We start from the raw sequence: 19,637 nt of genomic DNA on the forward strand, positions 1-19,637 counted from the left end.
ATGGGTGTGATTTAGAGAATGCGATATAGGTCCATGGGTGTGACATACAGTATGCGATATAGGTCTAGGTGTGTGATATAAGGTATGCAATATATGTCTGTGGGTGTGATATATAGGGTACTTGAAATGGGTTTAGGGGTGTGTTATACGATATGCGATATAGGTCTAGGGGTGTGATAGAATGCAATATAGGACTAGGGGTGTGATATAGAATGCAATATAGGTCTAGGGGTGTGATATACGGTATGCAATATAGGTATAGGGGTGTGATATTAAGTATGAGATATATCTAGAGGTGTGATATTAAGTTGAGATATGTCTAGAGGTGTGATATACGGTATTTGATACAGGTCTAGAGGTGTGATATAGGGTATACGATAAAGGTATATGGGCGTGATATAGGGTATGTGATAAAGGTCTATGTTCGGTGTGGAGGTTTGGATTTTAAGAACATGTACAAGTGTACATGTATGTGTAATTTCATGGCTCATGTGTCCACTAGCGTCTCAAGATCATTACTTTATTTCACTGGATACCCCTTTTTTTGACAGTTCAAGATTACTTACCGAATGTGATGAATATGCCACTTCCATCCTTACCGTTGCAACAGAGAAATTGTTTATGTCTCTGCTTTGAAATCATAATAATTTAACTTTTTATTAGGGATGTTTCCAGAAAAGCAGAGGACGCTTACCATACCTGTGCACCTAGTCCATGCTTCCAGTTTTTAGTGGAGTCCGAGTTGCTCATTTGCTTTTGTTACTTTGTATGTATGATTTTAGTTACTTTATGTTCTTTGTTGTGTATGTCTGTTTTCCATGTCTGGTCTTTGTTCTTGGAATACATTCTTTTGATTACCGCTATAACCTTGGTTCCCTTGATTACTGTTAAAAATTCTGTTTATTTTCCATTTTTAACACTTCATTGTTTGCTACATGTATGTACATGTCTATTTACCATTTTATTTTATTTATGTACATATGCATGTACATGTACTAATTAATATAAGTGTACACAGTGCTTGCATTTCATGTACAGAAGTTTAATTCCTGGGATCAAATTAATCACATATGAAATTTTCCAATTAAAAGGAGGAGTTGGCGACCACATGCACCCTCCCCTGGATCCGCCACTGTAATCTTTACTTATTACACAAAAAGTATACATTGCAGCTCCGAAAATCCATCATTAGAAGCTCCCGACATCTTCTTTAAAAGAGTCAGATCGAGAAAAATAAATTGGCAAATCTCGATTGAGCTTTCCTCCCCGCGAATGTTCGTGTCAATTTGACAAAATAGTCCAGCTCTCTTCGTCAAAGTTCAAATAGTTAATATCATATAATCATTGAAATCTTGCAGTTCTACACATATTAAATAGCCTTCATATCGTCATACGCCCATCTCGTACGTAAAGTAAACAACACATATTTGACATGGAGTATGATCGGCGGCGGGGCGATATCTTAAAGCACATTTTGCAAGGAAAAGAACCCGCGGGGTGTTATTTTGGTAGTTGTATGTGAAATGTCTACCTTGGTTACGTAATTTGGTTGCCGACGATCTCCAAGTCAAGTTCAGTCTATAAATAGACTTCCTTGACAAAAATGGTGACGGATTTGGTTTTCGAATGAGAGCAAGCTCCAGTCTTTCTTTGTGAATCAGTTCCGGAAACTTTCTTTTGGCTTGTAGATCACGTAACATTGTCATGTGATCAGATGGTAAATCGTTATAATATCACAGGTACATGCACTTAGGGTGGGGATTTTTATTTGCAATATAGGAAAAAAATTACGAAATCATGTATTATAACAGCTATGATGCAGCTCAAGAACTTGTTTAATAAGACTATCAGGTATAACAAATTGATATTGGTCTAGAAATTTTGTTCTCTTTGCTTTCGCTACTCTCGAATGAAATAAAATTACATCAAACAGTACATAGTCATTTTGTTTCAATAGCACATGTACGTCTGGCTAACTTCTGTGATTAGGTAATTATCCTGATAATAGGTAATTGATTAGCGGTAACAAGTATTGGTCAGTTCGCTGCAATTTTAGAAATTTTTTCAGGTGTGAAATCAAATTCCTTCAATAATGAAGCATGAACAGTTTGACTATCACTATCAGCGTGACAATTGTAATCAGCACTTTCTGATATGATGTCTGATGAAACATTAATTAATTTATCATCCTCGGGACATGAACTTTCAACCGGTGTTAGCTGCACAAAGTGGTTAGCTGTGGATTTTCATTATCAACACCAGATGGGTAGTCTGACGATTGTGTAATGTTTTGTTCAGTGCCTAATTTATTGGAAATAATATTGTTATCTGCAGACATTTTTTCACAACTAGTCCATTGTTTTGAGCATATTATGTCTTTGTCCAAATTCGTTTGTACACTCTCTCGTTGGTATATATTTAAGAGATTTTGTTTGACGCTTTGGTGCATATAAAGTCTGACTTGTGAAACTGGAAATTATCTTCCGTATCTGTACTCATCATGTATATTATGATTGATGACTTTTACAAATCTCAATTTAGGAGTCTGTAATAACTAGGACAACGGCTCACCATCTGGCAATTTTCCACATTTAAGCCTTTCCCCAACATACGGAAAATATGGGTCTTTCTCGTATGGACTTGATGATACGTTCTCAGAAAATTCTGGTTTCCTTGATAAAGCATCTGGTATTTCATTTCATTTGCGAGTTTATAAACAATGTCAAAATAATCGAAATGTTGTAAGAGTGCGAGCCATCGGCCATAAATTGCGCCTTTGAATTTCTTTTGAAATAATGGTCTTAATGCTTGATGATCACACTCGACTATAAAATGCCTATCACGAACAAATGAAACACAATCGAGAATACTTGTGACCATACCTTACAATTCCAATTTTGTTGGACCATAGGACCTTAGCCATATGGATAGCCCTATAGAGCCAAACCGGACTACGTTTTTACTTCCGTCTTTATAAATTTTGTAAAGAATGTATCCAACACCTCTGTAAGAAGTATCAACAGCAATTCGAAATTTACAGTCATAATTCGGGAATGACAAAATCAGTGAATTAATCAAAAAATGTTTCAGTTCATCAGAAGCAGACTGGTGATCAGGTTCCCATTTGAATTTAATGCTTTTGCGCATTAGTTTTGTCAAAGGAGCTGCTATCATACTTAAGTTCTTAATGTACTTTCTAAACCAGTTAAATAAGCCTAAAACTCTTCTCAATTCTTTCAAATTTTTTTCGGAACAGGAAAATTTCTGATTTTCTCTATTTTTTGACTTGGCGGTTTGATCCCATCTTTCCAGATTTCACGACCTAGAAACTCACATTTTGACACTGCAAATTTACATTTCGAGGGATTCAACTTCAGTTCCGATTCCTTTAATCTCTCAAATATATAGCATAACATTCATCTAAAAGTTAGTCCATCTAATTCTTTGTCCATTACCATTTGAAAAGATTGCGGATTTGTACGTAATCCCATCGGAAGTCTGACAAATTGTATCTCCCAAAACACGTGTTGAATGCAGTATATTTAGTTGACTCCGGGGAGATAGGCAAATGACTCTATTAATTCTTGTAAAACGGGAAAGTTATAATGAAACTTTTCCATCTGAGAATTCAAAAATCTAAAATCTATAAGATGACAACCTAAACTCTTTTGTTATTTCATATTTTGGTTTTAGCCTTTTTGACACAAGAACAATTGGACTAGTAAGATTTTCCTTGTCATTGTACAATAATACCTTGTTTTAACAACTCATTTAATTGACGTCGTAAAACCTCTCTCTTTTATCAGGTGCCAACCTGTATGGTTTGTGATGCTTATATTGATTATCAGATTTCAGTGTAATTCTATGTTCAACAATCTTTGTATAACCCAAATCTGGGTTATCATCAGTCACAAAAATTGACTTATATTTGTACAATTTATCAAGTAAAACATCTTTCTGACATGAAGTAAGATTTCCACTGATATTAACACTAAATTTGAAATTTTCAAACAAAGTTTCAAAACCCTGTGTATCTTGCATATTTGCACATTCTAATCTGTCTATCTTAAAATTATCACCAATGCAATGAAAAGAAGCTAATAAAGTATCCTTACAATTGATTACCTCTCCAACATTTAATATCCTCACAGGAATTGTATGGTCACTAGAAATACTACAGAAAGCTTTTGGAAATTAAACAAATATCTGTGAATGTTTTATGTGCAATGTAAACTCCTTGCTGTCCTATCCTCTGTTTTTTTAGTCACTTTTGCAAAAATGCTAGTTCTGTTTTTGGCGGTACTGACAATGATTTGGCGCATACGACTTTAGTGGTGTTTTCATCACGATAATATGAATACATTAGCATAATCCCCATAGAAATTAGATACTGACAACCTAAAATTAAAGGATGAGAAACGGCATTCAAAATATGTACTATAATATTATAATTGCCTCTTGAAAGGGACGTTTTAATCTGAATTTTGGCAATTCCCAAAATATCAACAACCTGATTATTAGCCGAAGTAACAGACTGAGATGTAGATCTAAAAGTAGATATCACTGAATTTGATAATCGTTTGAAAAATGAATGAGAAATAATATTAATATTACTACCAGAATCCAGCAATGCAGAAATCTTAAAATTATACAAATCTACTGGTTAATATAAAAGCGGATCTTGGCTCTGCACATCATCGTCCGCACTAGAATTAATGTCTGGACCACAAGTTACATACGCTGATGACTTCTTGGGCTCGACGGCGCGTTTCCCTGTCCCGTCTATAATTTCTCGGTTTTGATAATCCAAAACGGTTACTGGTAGGAGCACTATATCCGAATTGTTCACACAACTGACACTGTGTTTCCGGATATTTGCAACCACGACCGTCCAAATTGAAAATTCTTTCTATATAATTTAGCCTGGAACATTTATAGCATGTTATTGATCTCGTATCAGTGGTGTTAGGACGACGAACGTGATCTTACCTTGGAACTTCTGATCTCGAAATGCGGTCTGAGAGGTCTTTTACTTTACTGTCCATCATTTCTGTATTGTTAGAAGCTGCTGTCACCGATGTATTCTGTTGTCTATATCTGTATGTCTCTCCAAGCTTTGCTGATGTCAACGCTTCTTTCAAAGTTGTGATTGATCTAGCACGCACGAAAAAAGCTAACTTGTCTGGTAATCCATTAACAAATCGGGAAATCATGTCTTTTGGTGTTTTACTGAGTTTCGAGCCCTTTTCCAGAATTTTGACATGGAAATCTTTGATCTGCTGATTAGGTAGAAGAGGTAAAGATTCAAAGCACACTGCCTTTACATTGATGGACCAAAAACGTCTATTTAACATGTTAAGTAATTGTCATGTGTGTTTAGAAGGTCTGGACTGGTACTGGGGCATCCTCCCAAGTCAGGGTTTTGAGTCTGCTCTCGCTCCTTCAAACCCCTGACATCATTCATTCATATTTAGCGGGTATCGTCCAGCACCATCTAGTGAGTTACTTAAATTTAACCCGGATCCAAAATCCAATCAAATCACTCGTAGTAGAAACTCTTCGATATATCTTACAAAGTGGCTACACATAACGTCATTTTTTTCAGTAAAGACTCTAAACCGAATCTACAGTTATCATTTTTGATCATATTGCTTCATTTATGATATCATACAACTTTCAGTTACTATATCGGATCGTCCATTACCTCGTATTGCTGTTTACCTTTCCAAACATTTTATGTTAAATCGATTTTCATCGGTGCTTCCTACCCAGAGAGGCAACCAATCGGAATTGGCTGGACGATACCCGCTAAATATGAATGAGTGATGTCGGGATCACAGATGGAAAACAGACATACACAACAAAGAACATAAAGTAACTAAAATCATACGTACAAAGTAACAAAAGCAAATGAGCAACTCGGACTCCACTAAAAACTGGGAGCATGGACCAGGTGCACCGATAGGGTAAGCGTCCTCTGCTTTTCTAGAAACACCCACCGAGTCGCTCACAAGCGTCACAAAAAAGTTTGGGTTCGATAAACACTGTTACTAAATGATAAAACTTATTTATATTCATAGAATTGCATCGGGTGTACACTACTTATTTGTCTAACAAGAACACAAAACCGAAACACTTAACTGGACGGTAAAAAGATTATTTGAGCTAAAATAAAAAAAATCTCTGCTATAACGTAAAGATGCTTTTATATTTCATTTAATTATTCAAAATGAAAAAAAATGCTATGTTTTGTTTCATACACGATTATATCAATCACTATATCTACGAGGTCAATGTCCGATGTTTGCCGAAGCAGGTATTCCAAAGATAGATTTATCGTGTAATACATGGTATGACTTAAAATATCTGAAATAACAAAAAAGACACAACAGTGGCATGACTGACCAAACCTTACGTAAAAGCGCCCCTGGCTGCAAGTAAGCAAGCATGGGTTCAACACAAACAAACACCACAATAAACCCAAAACCCGGAGGAAACCAGGTGCCAAAAGATAACTTCGAGGTTAAGATTCATACCTTTTCTCTTCTGGAAGTCCGTAAGAGTGTAAAGGGTTAAAAAAATCAGCGGTTAGAATGGTCAAAGTCCAAAGGGTCGGTGGTTCACTTCCGATTATGGGTGCCCAAATGTGTCTTGGAATAACAGCGAGAGACGTAAGACAATGAAATAGTAAATAAAATAGATAAAAATAAGTGTTTCTAGTTGTATAGTACAACTACACTAAAGAAAAAGAAAAATGGACTCCCTCCTTACAAAAAGGGGGGTACAAAAACCGTTAGCGATAGCATATCAAGCACAAACACTTTCTCAAGCGTTTACCTGGTAGAGCCTCATAACACGGGTCAAATCACGTTTGTGTGTAAGTGACTTGAAAACATTAAGAAAACTATAGCAGAAAAAACGTCCAAAATCCTTATAAAAAAGAAGACAAACATTAAACGGTAATACATGTCTCAAATTTAAACCAAAAAAAGGAGAGCGTAGAAAACAAACGACAATTGAAAATATCGAGAGAAAATTAAAATCCGTCAATGGTTTACCCAACAGACCCCCATAACATCAGGTCAAGTACACGCGACGTGTAAATATTGAAAGTATGAAAAATAAATCGGTTTACCCGATAGAGCCCCATAAAAATGAAAAGGTAGAATCCATCTGTTATAGGTGATGAATAAGTCGACTATAAAAATCTAATTATCATAAGAATGAGAAGCAATACACCATTCAAAAGCTCTTAACGTTCCGATTGTACAACGTGTAAACCTTACGATAATCAGTATAGTCAAAATAGAAACATTAATTATTCGAACTGAATACAAAAAATATTAAAATAAAAATAATTAAAACAACGATAAAAAATTAATGTTCGAGAGGTAAACATTGCACAACACGTTCTTGCACCTGTAATGTATTTATAAAGCACAATAAAAACGGCTAAAAATCAATACATAGGCTACTGAAATCACCAGTAACATGGAAAGTTTCAAACATCTGTCTAATCCGTGAGACATCTATTCAAATTACACAGTCAAATTGAACACAAAGAAATTCAAATAAAACTTTAAAAGTTCCCACTCAATTTGGCATTATTACACAAAGACAAGGAAATTACAATTAATTTACAAAAAATAATTAAAAAAGCTATTAACGTTAATGAAAATAAAGAATTTAAAAACAATATGAACAAAGAAAGATAACTCTTGTCATAATACGCCCTCTTTTTTTTTATATTTACCTGTTTACACCATACTATATAATGACACTAATAAGGACACTTAATGAAGATACCTAAGGAGGTCGTTTCCCCCTCCTAACCTTTGATTGATTGATTGATTGTTGGGGTTTAACGTTCGAGCAGCAATATCTCAGCTATAAGGCCCCTCCTACATCAAAAGTCCCCATGTTTCCTTTATTGGTCCCCCATCTAAGCCCACTTCCGGTCACCCAAGGTCCACTTCCGGTAATATCCAAGGTCCTCTTCCGGTCCCCCTCCCTTTCCGGTCACACCCAAGGGTCACTTCCGGTTTATGACCACCGGATAAGACGTCATGCGCATGCGCATCGGGGTGCTCTCATGGCTCCACCTGAAAAAAAGTGACCTGAAACCTTCATGTATACTTCTGTTAAGGCACATGTCAACAGAAACAAGAATTTACGACAATGCTAGCTAAAGCAGCTTTAAGTGGGGAAGTGCAGATAAAGGTCTATAACCATGTCTCACTTGTCATGTAACATTACAGGTAAATTTTGAACCGTATTTTTTTCATGAAGCAACACTACAATAGCTTCATTTCAAAGAACCACCAGTATATGATATTTTACTTTTAATTCAGGAGTAGACATACAACAAAACCAGTAGACAAAATATGAGAGACCCTTCTGACAACATCGAAAATGAATGTAAAACTTTCAAGATTTCGTTTGATTAAAGTTTATGCTACTTATAAAAAAATATATAAATTTGTCTTAATTGTTACATTGAAATGTCTTGTGTTTTTAAGATACAATGAAAGGAACAACAATGTACACGTCTAATGTAGCACGTAGTTTTACATTAACCGCCTTTTTTGCATCATGCTGGTGCTCACTTTTGCTTTCAAATTATTCCATGCGCTTCATACTTTCTACTTAATTTTGCTAGCTTCCCATCGACTCTCCCAGTAGCGTAACTAAGGGAATATTGTTTCATTGACCCTCTCAGTAGCATAACTAAGGGAGTATTGTTTCTTTGACTCTCCCAGTAGCATGACTAAGGGAGTATTGTTTCATTGACCCTTCCATTAGCATAACTAATTTAGTATTGTTTCATTGACTCTCCCAGTAGCCTAAGGAAGTATTGTTTTTTGCTTGTAACCTTTGCATGATTTACATTGTGTCATGTGTAATGGACTTTTAATTAATACAGATACTTTTATTTACTTGTCTTTTGTTGTTATATAAGTTGTTATAAATAATAAGTTTATAAGTTTTCTGTAATAAATGATTCGCCACTCGACTTTTTTTGCTATGTGCATGTTATTCAAATCAAGTAGGTAAACGGAAAGGCCAAATGGCAAAAGGCGAAGAGACATTATGACAACAGAAGATCAAGAAACAATCAAAAACTTAAAAGATACAACCTGAAATATCAAAATGATAACAGGCGAAGGGAAACATATGCAATGAACACAAAAAAAGAAATAAAATCCAACTGTGTGAACGACAGTATCAACCGGAAAAGTGCAACATGCAAAGAGAAATTCAAAAGATCGTGTCCAATCATTAAATGGGAGAGAAGCTATGATAGTTAGCCATGCTGAAAACTGTTTACTCCACGGAGGATGCACAACCCGGCGTAGGCTGGTTAAATTTGGGCGGAATTACTGATTGAATTGTAACGATACATTGTAGCTTACAAATTTTCACAATATTTTGGAATTCCATTAAGCACAAAGTTCTGCTTCAGTGCACTTTTATGGACCACTTGGTACCTCATTATCTAAAAAAAACAGTAAATAATGATAGAGAAAACTTGCTTAGCATTTTTCTTTAAAAAAGCTCTTGTATTTAGACAGAGATTTTTTTTTATAAAGAATCCTATATAAATATTTCAACATCGCACCAAAAATAAAAAAGTTTATTTTTCGTTTTGGCAAGGTCCATTTTGGCACCTGATAACTCGAAACTGTAAGAGATATCTTAAAAAATAACTGTAAATCACAGGCAGTGAATTTCACGAGGAAAATAAAATAATTCAAAATCAGACCAGAAATTAAAACAAACAGTTTTTTGGGCATGGGCCCATTTTTGCCCCCATAGACTGACGATGATAATTGCAATTTAGAATCTGATTATCATTCTTAAAACAAAATTTTAGATGATACCAATAAAGGAAAGAATTGACAAAATTGAATGAAAGTAAACCTTCGACATTTATTTTAAATAAACACCTATGTTACCCTTTTCCCAAAGCCCTTTTTGCAGAACGGTATGGGCAAGTGACCCATTTTAAATGATAATTTTCCTCAAGCAACATGTAGCAATATATCAAAGTTTCAAATGACATTGAGTTCACTACAACTTCAGTTGCAGGAAACGAAAGAAACAATACCAACGACGACATCACAACATAATACGACCGCTATTTTTCTGGTATGCAGATCGCCACATATCTCCGGCATGAATTCATTTCTTGTTTTTAATGTAGAGGGGAAAATTAAAATTATAAGTAGATTCGGCCAATTTTAAACAAGAGCAGCCATACTGTTAAGTTGGATACTTAAATGAATCTATGGACAGATGAGTCTTGTCTGTTGTTTTGTGTAAAACGCTGAGTAGTTTACAGTGTGATTTTATTCTAAATAATGACATTTTGAGCTTTATATGTTTCATATACATGTATAATTATGGGGACGGAATATTTTATAGAGTGCCCCTGGACCTGCTGTCTGTAAATAACAACTATAGTAAATATTTTCCTTTTTCTTATTATTTAAAAGTTTGTATCAATTAGAATTTTTATATCAAACAGAATAGTCCTAAATAGTTCTCACAGAGGCATTTATATTGTGTGCATTTTCTTGAAGCCGTTTCCATTGGTCAGGTGTAAGCCTTATGCCTCGTTCTGATTCTGAAAATGTTTTCTCTTCCGAGAACTCCCTGATGTCAACAACAACTTCTTCTCCTATAGCGTAAACACCTATACGGCGTTTCCATGACAACGAAAATAAAATCCAGTCTAAAAAATAAATGTTCGAAATAAGGATTATTTTTTAAAATTGATTTTAACCAAGTTAGACACAGACCTTTTCCTTTCCAAAGGGTAGGACTGGGGGTTGGAACGCTTGTTCGGTGAAAGGAATCTTTCACAAAAGCGTTTTTTTTTTTTTTAAATAATCTACATGGTTAAGAAATGGGGGAAATATTGAATCATATTTTTTTTGTCTAACGTATGGGTGACATAATGAATCATTTATTTTTTCGTCTAAAGAAAGGGTGGAATATTGAATCATATATTTTTTGTCTAAAGAAATAAAGAAAATATTGAATCATATATTGTTTTCGTTTAAAAAATATAGTGGAAATATTGAATCAAAAATTCTTTTGGCTGACTTGGTTTTCTAATTTTGAATTTTTTTTTCAAACAAATCCAAAGACTACTCTTCGCTTGGTTGGTGCCTTACGTGATATGGGTAACATAAACTTTGGAACAGTTTACTCTTAATGAATTTATGAGTTTGCAATTTATGCAAGTCATAGAACATAAATTATTATATAGATAGCAGTGTTTTATCGAATGTTCCCAGTGAAATAAATTTGGATAATTCACACTGTGAAATAAATTCGGTAATTTCACTCTCGGACTTTCTCCCGCTAAAACGTCACAACTTTGAAATCAATCCGCCGTTCACAAAATTTGAAATTTATGTTGAAAATAGCATCGAATAGGAACTCTATATAATAAATAGGATAATCAATTAGTTATCGTGAATAACAAAATATGATCACTCATGCCAAGAACACTTTAAAATCGTTAAATCTATGCGTTCTTAGGCATTCGTGATAATATTTTGGTTATTCACTCCTTCAAATCAATTATCCTATTAATATCCCTACGTTAGTTAGCCATATTTAACTTGGTCAGAAATTAAACAGTCCAAAAAACATTCGATTCTACTTTTAATCAAAATTTATTAATTCGATTTATCAAAACGGTATTGAGTTTGAAATTGTTTCTGACTATAAACCAAAGACGTCACCAGCGGTGGATTTGAATGAGGCACGACAGTCGTGCAGCCTCCGTAAAATTGGCAAAGTATCGACTGAAACAGAAAAAAGAACGTGAAAGGTGTGGCACAATATTTACCCAGTAAAACATTACAACAATTACCGTATTCTCTTTAAGTAGGGCAGATAAATCTTCACTTGGGCTCTACTCTGCTATCTACCTATCTTCAAACTTCAAATCCGCCCACAGCTTTAAACACAAGAGAGCCAAATTTTCAGAAAACTTATCATTAGTTATCTGGGAGGGGCTAGTCAAAATGTTGGGAGGGGGTGGTGAAGTTTTATTTATTTATTATTCTGGAAATGGGGTTTCAATCCTTTTCTTCGATTAGAAGAAAAGGGTAAATTTCCACATAGCATCAAATGGACATGTGGGGTCATTTGTTTTTGGTTTGAACATTACAACAATCAATTGTTAAGGTATTTTATACCTCTTTAAACAGAACACACGATTGATAATTCACTGATGTACATCTATCCATGTTCATTCATTTGCATAAAAAGGGGGATAAAACAAATCAATTGTGGCGTTCGAAATTCATAAATAATGATAAGCCCTTTGGTATAAACTATGTTGAATTATTTTGAATTCGTTGAAACTAGACATTCCCCCTAACGGGACTTACACCCCCGCAGCTTGTTAAACTATGTACATTGGGCGTACGATTCATATTGGACACAATTTCAATGGTGGATAGACTATGCACTTTTTGACACAAAATTTGCCGTCATTTCTAAAAAAAAAAAATACAAAAAAGCAATCAATACCATTTTTTGTTGACAGTACATTAACAGAATATGACTAATTTCTGACAATACGCCCATCTCCATATGATAATATGACACCCCATAAAGTTTCATAACTATCATGCAAGATATTGAGGAGGAGTTGCGGACAACGCATCTGACCAGGTTTCGCTGAAAAATGCCTGGGTTCCAACAGCCTTCATTTCTAAAATTTTTCTGCAAACAAAAATTCCTGACAATATGCACATCTTTATATGGTAATCTAACACCCCATTAAGTTTCATAACAATCATGCTTTAAAGGACAGATGTTCGGCACACAACAAGTGGTTGATGTCTATTCCGTCTTGTCTCTCCCTATCAATCTCTTCCACAGAGATATCGGTCATGTCTCTTCTACTGAGTTTTCATATCAGTCTCTCCCTCAATATCATTCTCTTCAAGAGGGTTTCATGTATCGGTCCTTTCTCTCCCTATCATTCTTTTAACAGAGTTATCAGTCCTTTCTCCCCATCACTCTTTTCAACAGAGTTATCCGTCCCTTCTCTAGCTATCATTCTCTTCAGCAGAGTAAATTATCGGTCCTATCTCTCCCTTACAGTGTAAGAAAGAGATAAGACACGAAAACTCGGTGGAAAAGAATGTTGTGGATGGAGCACCAGTTTGCAATGCAAAGGACCGGGTTCCATTTTCAGTTTCAATGGTTTGTTTTACATATACGTCTTGGTCTACTATCATTACAACGTACCTGGTGAGTCTGTCTCGGATTGTTTTATTTTATTTTTATCTTTCTGTCCACGCTTCTCTTGTTCTTTGTCTTTAATTGACTTTTGTGTAGTGGAAATAGCATCACAGACATCGTCGAAGTAGGATTCTAGCTTTAGCCATTGATCGCTAGACAGAGTAATGCCGGATTTCGTGGGTTTGGCAATCAAACCTCCTCTAGGAATGAAATATTTCCGAATGCTTACCAACACAGTGCTTTGTATTTTTATCGCAGCAACACACAGCAGATTACCGAGATCGAAAGTGTTTGGGTCAAGTTCATAGTCTCCACCCGCCTCTGATCCTTCAAAGATTGCTTCCGGTTTTACCTTACGGCCTTCTGCTGTTGTCGCTGTTGAATCAACGACGAGTTTATTTCTATCACTTAGTCCTAATTCGTTTAAACCGTCGACTAGCTCTGACAAAATGTTCCCATTTATTCCCCGTAAATGGTTTCTATAGTAACACTTAGTCCAGAAACAAGTGTAGTGGAACCAAGACGTCGTTTTGTACTCCTGAACACCTAGCCGAAGGCTGTCTGAATTGACAAGAGATTTGCAGCCACAACAACGCACTATGTTTTTGTCTGGTTTAGAGGAAATTACAAACGGCAAAGCATTCTTCTTCATTTTTACTATGACATTCCAATGCCGTTAGGTTAGAACGTAAACAAACAAGGGTTATCGTTCTTTGTTGATTGTCGGTTTTGACATTTAAATATTCGCGTAATATTCATTGGCAATTTTTCAGTAGATATATTTTGAAATATATATTCACATGAGGAACGATATATATACAAGTTCATAAACTCGTTAATCCCCCTTCCGCATTGTGGTCGTACAAGTAGTCTTTGTTTTATCTTTGTTTTAACACGTACAAAGTTTGGCAAAAGCGAAAAACAAAAACTAAGCAATATTGTACACATTCATTTTTAAGTCCAAACCACAGTTGAAGCAATAAAAGGAAATAAAGCCTTAATCAATATGCATGGACAGAGGAAAATATGAGACCGAAGCAATGATTGGAGTAGTAGAGAATTGGCTGTAGTTGTACGGCCTTTTAACACGTTACTGAATAGAATCTAAAGACAATCGAACAAACTCTGCATAATATTTAGTCCGTGCACTAGCTGACAGAAGCCATGTAAATCCACCTATTCCCTGGAAACATTATTCTGACTAGTCGTCACTATTTTCTGTTTGTCGCGTCATTGGTGGAGGAGCAGTGTTAACATGGAAGGTCTAGATCCGGATCGATTTCACGACCTCCCGCACTCAAGGTAAGCAAGCCACGAATGTACAGCCATACGACCGATATGGTCATTTATTTTGAACAAAACAATAGTACTTAGAAATGGTCAATAAACTGTTGTACTGTTAATGGGCATAGTGATAGTGTAAAGACAATTGAGTTCATGATGTTGGATACAACTGGTAACACGTTGGCAGACGACTTAAGGTTACAGACCACTAACTCAGCCAATCAGATTGTAGAACGTACAAAAATAGTCCACTGGCCATTTTTCCCAAGGATTCTGACCTCAAGTGGGGCCAATTTAAAAAAAAAAATGTTCAATTATCCGAAATAATTATTAAATTATGTTGAAAGAAACCTATTGTTCCCAAAAATGTAAATTTGAAAAAAAAAAAAAAAAACAGGTAGAGGAAAAGTAATAAATTCGCAACAAAAGTCGTTGAAAATATGTTTTCGACATTTTTGCTCTAAATTGAACTCTTTCAGTCGGCAATATCCATAGAAGCAGTGTAGCAACCATTGCAATGGAAAATACATCGTCTAAAAGCACAAGACGGTTGATAAGGTGCTTTAAGTTGAAAGTGAAAAAATGTATTTTTTGTTAGAAATATAAAACACAGAAAGCAGTAGTCCAACTGACATGACAGTTGCATTCTATATACATTGTTAAAGAGGCAATTTTTTATGTTTTGTATTGTTGCTGGTTAAAACGTTACTAGTATATTGCTATTTCTGTTTCAGTAATGGATTAGTTTTACTTTGTCAAAGGACACAACAGTTTGTCCCGGTGTTTACCAGTCAGCTAAATATAATCCATTCTTCAAGCTTAATAATAAACAAGATACAGTGAAAGATGGCCCGAATCCTTTTAGTGCAATAGTGTTACGTCGCTGTGGAAATCAGCAAAGTGAATCTATTTGTAGCAGAGAATTGTATAAATGACTTTTTGAGCATATATTTTAAAAAATTATTATATTCCATTCAGTGGCCGGTGTACGAGTAGTAACTGATACAAGACTGTTACCCCCCTGTCCCCATTTTCATAAATGACAAATTCCATATTTTGCTAATGTGAAACCCGAAAATTGATTTGACTGAAATATAAATTAGAAGATATACTGAATTATACATTTCGTATATAATAAATAATCTGTGAAAATTTCATTAAATTCCATTTGGTTTTGGAGGCGTATCACATAAGAGATGGGTACTGTTTATAACGGAGGGAAGGAAGAACACATATCCTGTTATTATATACCAACCCACTTTTGTAAGTGAGGTAATATAAAGTAGAGTTGTGTGTAGATGATATATTTCCAGCTTTGCAACATCCCGGATGTAAATAGACATATATATTATACAGTGAAACAATTACATGAACGTTTTGATTTGAACAAGAATTAATATAACAGTAGGAAAAAAATAACAAAACATTGCAAGGAGTTTAAAGGTGGTGCACAAGAGGATAGACAAATATGATTTAAAAATGCGAGGGTATCACTGATTCATCCGTCTTCATTTCAACAGAACATTTTATTTCAAAAACTGATTTACAGTAACAGCAATTACTGTCTAGATGAGTGGGGAAGGAAAGAGAGACTGGTGCCCAGTGTTAAACTGCTACCAGTACAGCTGTCATGGTAACAAAGCATTGTAATAGCTCCATCTCTCATGGTAAATAGGAAAGGAAAAAGCCCAATGTAAGACTGGTACCAGCACAAATTTCAGGAATGAACGATCGGTGCCCATACGATGTAAGTCTGTTACTGGTATAAGCAGGTATGAGCGATCGATATTCAGCGTTTAGTAGTATAAATATATATAATAACTGTCAGGTTTTGGCTCTGAATCTGAATTTCCATTATCATGTCTACATGTATAACAATGTTATGCATTATGATGAAATGATGACAGCCTCCTTGCTTTAAAGCAATACCGTTTAAGATACTCATAATTCATGAGAATGGTCATATTTATTTCATTAAAAAATCCTAATTCAATATGGCATATTGATCACAATTGCCTTATCCTACGTATTCTGTTTCAAGAATCATTGCCAGCTGAGTTTGCATTGTAAATTCTACAGTTGCTCTTATTAGTACTGCCCCTAACAATAAAACAAAAGCAAACAACAAGCCACCAGGTTTATAAATAAATCATATATCTGCTACAAGTCACCACCGAGCCGATCGATTTCTTCCACCAAAAACTCTACGTCACTTTTCAAGACGGCCATATTTGAAAAAATCATTCTGAAAAAGTTCACAAGGTCACCATCTGGCTGATATCCAATCAAAAGAGTTCCTTTTTCAACCATTTTCCGTTTGATTTCTGGAGCTACCTGAAACAATTTTACTTTTCGTTATTTGTTGTTGAGTTTTACATCAACAAAGAAATACTTACAAAGGAGAATGGATATAGTAAACATGTTACAGAGAAAACAACCCCACCGTGATGAAAAATGTCTACTCAAGGTCAACCAAAGGACGATGAGGAAACACCACTGGACAGGCTGCAGCTGGCTTCAAAACAACATTATTTACATGCTGCAGCAACATATAAGTAAACTGAACGTGAAAAAGATAAATAGATGCCAGAAATTAAATCCTGACCTGGGACAAGCGCAAAAAATGTGGCGGTGTTGAAGTACTTTGTTTGGCGTGGTCACAACCCTCTCCCTTTAAAATTGGTCACTGTAGAAAATATTATATTATAAAAATATATAATTAATCATACCTTCAAATCAACTGAAAAAGGTGGGAGTCCCTATTTAATATATAAATAAAGAAACTGATTGTACCTTTACACAAATGCACCAAGGACTACAAGCAGTTAGCTAGCAGTTAACTGATATGCAAGCTCTCCAGACCAGTTTAAACCTACAAAAAGCTATGTTCTCATATTTGGGCTTAGTCAATCGTGATATGGTGTTAATGATAAAATTTGAAGTTAGATTTCGAACTTTATACCTTATACATTGATGATAATTCACATTTCCTTTTAGAGTTAGCAGTAAACATAATAATGTACTCTCTCTTAACATAGACCAAACAAACTTTAATAACGTTACGGTTTATGAAGTTACCTTTCCCAGCTGTTCCCACCACTCTTTAGTTTCCGGTTGACCTCTGAACTTTTTGGGTATGTACCAGAAACACACATTTGTACACTGAGGCTACAAATGATCGAAAACATTAGTATACACTTAATGTGATTTCGTCTGTTTTTTCATAAAGTTGTGTGACCAGTTTCATGAAAATAATGTCAAGTCATTATGACGCCATATATTAACATGTTTGCTGTGGAAACATATTTTCCAATACTCGTTGAGTTTTGTATGCAGGCTTACTGTAAATGAATGTTTGCTAAACCAAAATTCGAATGGCTTACCCATGAACGTATATAACATTTCCTCTAAAAACCCAGTGTAAAAGTTACGATTTTTGCCAATTTTGTTAAAAACAATTTTAAGGTTTATAATACTTTTTACAACAATTGAAATTGGTTATAATTTCTTAATACATTACAGGTACGGATACGGGCTACATAGCATATATCAGCTGTACGGAAGATCCCAAAAACAGGTATATTCGACACTTTTTATTGTGTAGCGGCGGTAGCGTAAAGGCCTTGAATATCGTCCGTAAACAAATGATCACAGTATACCTCTTGTACAAGCCTAAATCCCTCTGTCGTCTTCACAAGTTTTGCCAGATATCTATATTAAATAAAAAGGATGTCATCACATTTACGACAAAACTTGTTATTTAAATTCTAAACATTTTAACTTGAATTAAACGAGGTAGTAAGTAACAAGCGAATCTTAATCTACCAAACCTTTGCAAATTATTGTACATTCGTTTGTTCTCTATTTGTTTATTCCAAAAAGCAACGGCACACGGAAAGGGTTATTATTTATCATACACGTATATAAAACTCTCAACATATTTTAATAAAAGGGAAACATGTTTCGCCTTTTGAATAACTATTTTACAAAATAGTTGAACAACTTTGGGTGATATGTGGTTCTATGTATGTTACAGCTGTGTATGTTTCTTTTGCCTCTTTGATTCCCCATTGAACGTGACATGAAACCTAAATTAGCCAATATCACACTATACAGAGCTGTATTATCTATTTTCGGTCTATATATACATTGTTAAGGTAACCACCTTTGGCCTTCCAGGGTGCCTTTGGTCTGAACATACTACATACATGTATATAAAGAACGACAAACCTAGAGCATTCAAACAAGTGATCTACACCAGCGGCCATACCAGCGTCACCTTTGGACTTCCACATCGTCCAGATTTTCAAAGCATCTACTTTCCTGCCACACTGTACGGACTTATCTCCAGTGTCGTACGTGACGTCATAAAACTTATCTTGTTGGAATAGGTACTTAGCCTTGGCAGAATGGGCGTCTAAGAGCAAAGTCTGAAATACAGAAACTCAATGAAAGCTTTTAGGGATGATTGGGCATCTAACAACAAACAATAGAAACGCCATCATAAATATGAAAGGTCAGACTGTATAATCTGGTTTTGTTTGTTTATTTTTATGTCAAGCGTTGCAATACCTTGGTCCTTCGCAAGTTGGTATTATTCAAACTGTCATTGTTTTACAACAATCATATTTCCAAGTTTTATTACTATTTTTTACATTGTTTTGATTTCATGCACAATATGAGTATATTTAAAGAACGACTGTAGCACACTTTCTTCTGTCGAATGTATACTTTCGGCGTGAATTCAGTCGAGTTCCGCTATGAATTCATAACATTCATCGGGGTGTCTTTTTGTTTTATTATCTTGAGATGTGTTTTTGTAGTGACTTCCGAAGAACCTGAGTCGCTCTCTGTTTTCAGTCAACGAGTTTCGTGACGTTCGTTTTTCCGAGTGAACTATTCATCTGTTGTCCTTTATATGTTATTGTGTCCCGCCACGATCCTTCAGTATCACTACTACTTCATTATTAAAAGATCATTCAGTTAATGCTATATGTCAAACCAAGAAAATGTATACGTCTAAGAGTACCGAGTGAATCGAAATCGCTCAATAAGTTACAAGATTACAAGAAATAAAAGCT

The 19,637-nt window shown here is 35.1% G+C and overlaps 3 protein-coding genes and 1 long non-coding RNA gene across 12 annotated transcripts in view; 1 reads left to right on the top strand and 3 right to left on the bottom strand.

Moving 5' to 3' along the window:
* Positions 1-1,749: 1,749 nt before the first annotated feature.
* LOC148599114 (uncharacterized) lies at positions 1,750-5,354 on the bottom strand. Its single transcript, XM_088560410.1, has 2 exons — positions 4,990-5,354; positions 1,750-4,398 (listed from the first exon to the last, which is right to left on the bottom strand). Exons 1-2 carry the CDS (start codon positions 5,352-5,354, stop codon positions 4,344-4,346), a joined length of 420 nt encoding a protein of 139 aa, XP_088416536.1. The 3' UTR covers positions 1,750-4,343.
* Positions 1,750-13,993, bottom strand: LOC148599113 (uncharacterized). Of its 5 annotated transcripts, none has more exons than XM_088560407.1 (2): positions 13,279-13,993; positions 1,750-8,102 (listed from the first exon to the last, which is right to left on the bottom strand). In XM_088560407.1, exons 1-2 carry the CDS (start codon positions 13,922-13,924, stop codon positions 8,065-8,067), a joined length of 684 nt encoding a protein of 227 aa, XP_088416533.1. In that variant the 5' UTR covers positions 13,925-13,993; the 3' UTR covers positions 1,750-8,064. The 5 variants fall into 5 exon arrangements, with proteins under 5 accessions (XP_088416533.1, XP_088416532.1, XP_088416534.1 ...); XM_088560406.1 differs by having other exon boundaries at positions 1,750-8,117; XM_088560408.1 differs by lacking the exon at positions 1,750-8,102 and adding an exon at positions 8,155-9,496.
* On the top strand, positions 13,078-19,452 carry LOC148599115 (uncharacterized). Its single transcript, XR_015918371.1, has 3 exons — positions 13,078-13,233; positions 18,079-18,133; positions 18,736-19,452. It is a non-coding gene; the product is annotated as an uncharacterized LOC148599115 (long non-coding RNA).
* The window catches only part of LOC148599116 (cysteine sulfinic acid decarboxylase-like), a 61,278-nt gene continuing 58,319 nt past the window's right edge, over positions 16,679-19,637 (bottom strand). For all 5 annotated transcript variants that reach the window (XM_088560398.1, XM_088560399.1, XM_088560402.1 and 2 more), the window contains 4 exons: positions 18,787-18,986; positions 18,216-18,267; positions 17,635-17,724; positions 16,679-16,890 (listed from right to left, as the gene is read on the bottom strand). In XM_088560398.1, the coding sequence (XP_088416524.1) occupies positions 16,717-16,890; positions 17,635-17,724; positions 18,216-18,267; positions 18,787-18,986 (516 nt within the window). In that variant the 3' untranslated portion in view covers positions 16,679-16,716. The remainder of the gene's footprint in view (positions 16,891-17,634; positions 17,725-18,215; positions 18,268-18,786; positions 18,987-19,637) is intronic.

Source organism: Perna viridis, chromosome 14 (genome assembly GCF_037379345.1).
Source record: "Perna viridis isolate PV_CMFRI_1.1 ecotype Kerala chromosome 14, ASM3737934v1, whole genome shotgun sequence".
Lineage (NCBI taxonomy): Eukaryota > Metazoa > Mollusca > Bivalvia > Mytilida > Mytilidae > Perna > Perna viridis.

Excerpts from the sequence above, each read along its gene's own strand:
- LOC148599113 (XM_088560404.1), bottom strand. The coding sequence starts at position 13,924 with ATGAAGAAGAATGCTTTGCCGTTTGTAATTTCCTCTAAACCAGACAAA. Across the intron at positions 10,736-13,278 it reads ATCCGAGACAGACTCACCAG|ACTGGATTTTATTTTCGTTG; the intron begins GTACGTTGTAAT and ends TTTATTTTTTAG.
- LOC148599114 (XM_088560410.1), bottom strand. The coding sequence starts at position 5,354 with ATGTTAAATAGACGTTTTTGGTCCATCAATGTAAAGGCAGTGTGCTTT. Across the intron at positions 4,399-4,989 it reads TCGAGATCAGAAGTTCCAAG|GTTGTCAGTATCTAATTTCT; the intron begins GTAAGATCACGT and ends CTTTAATTTTAG.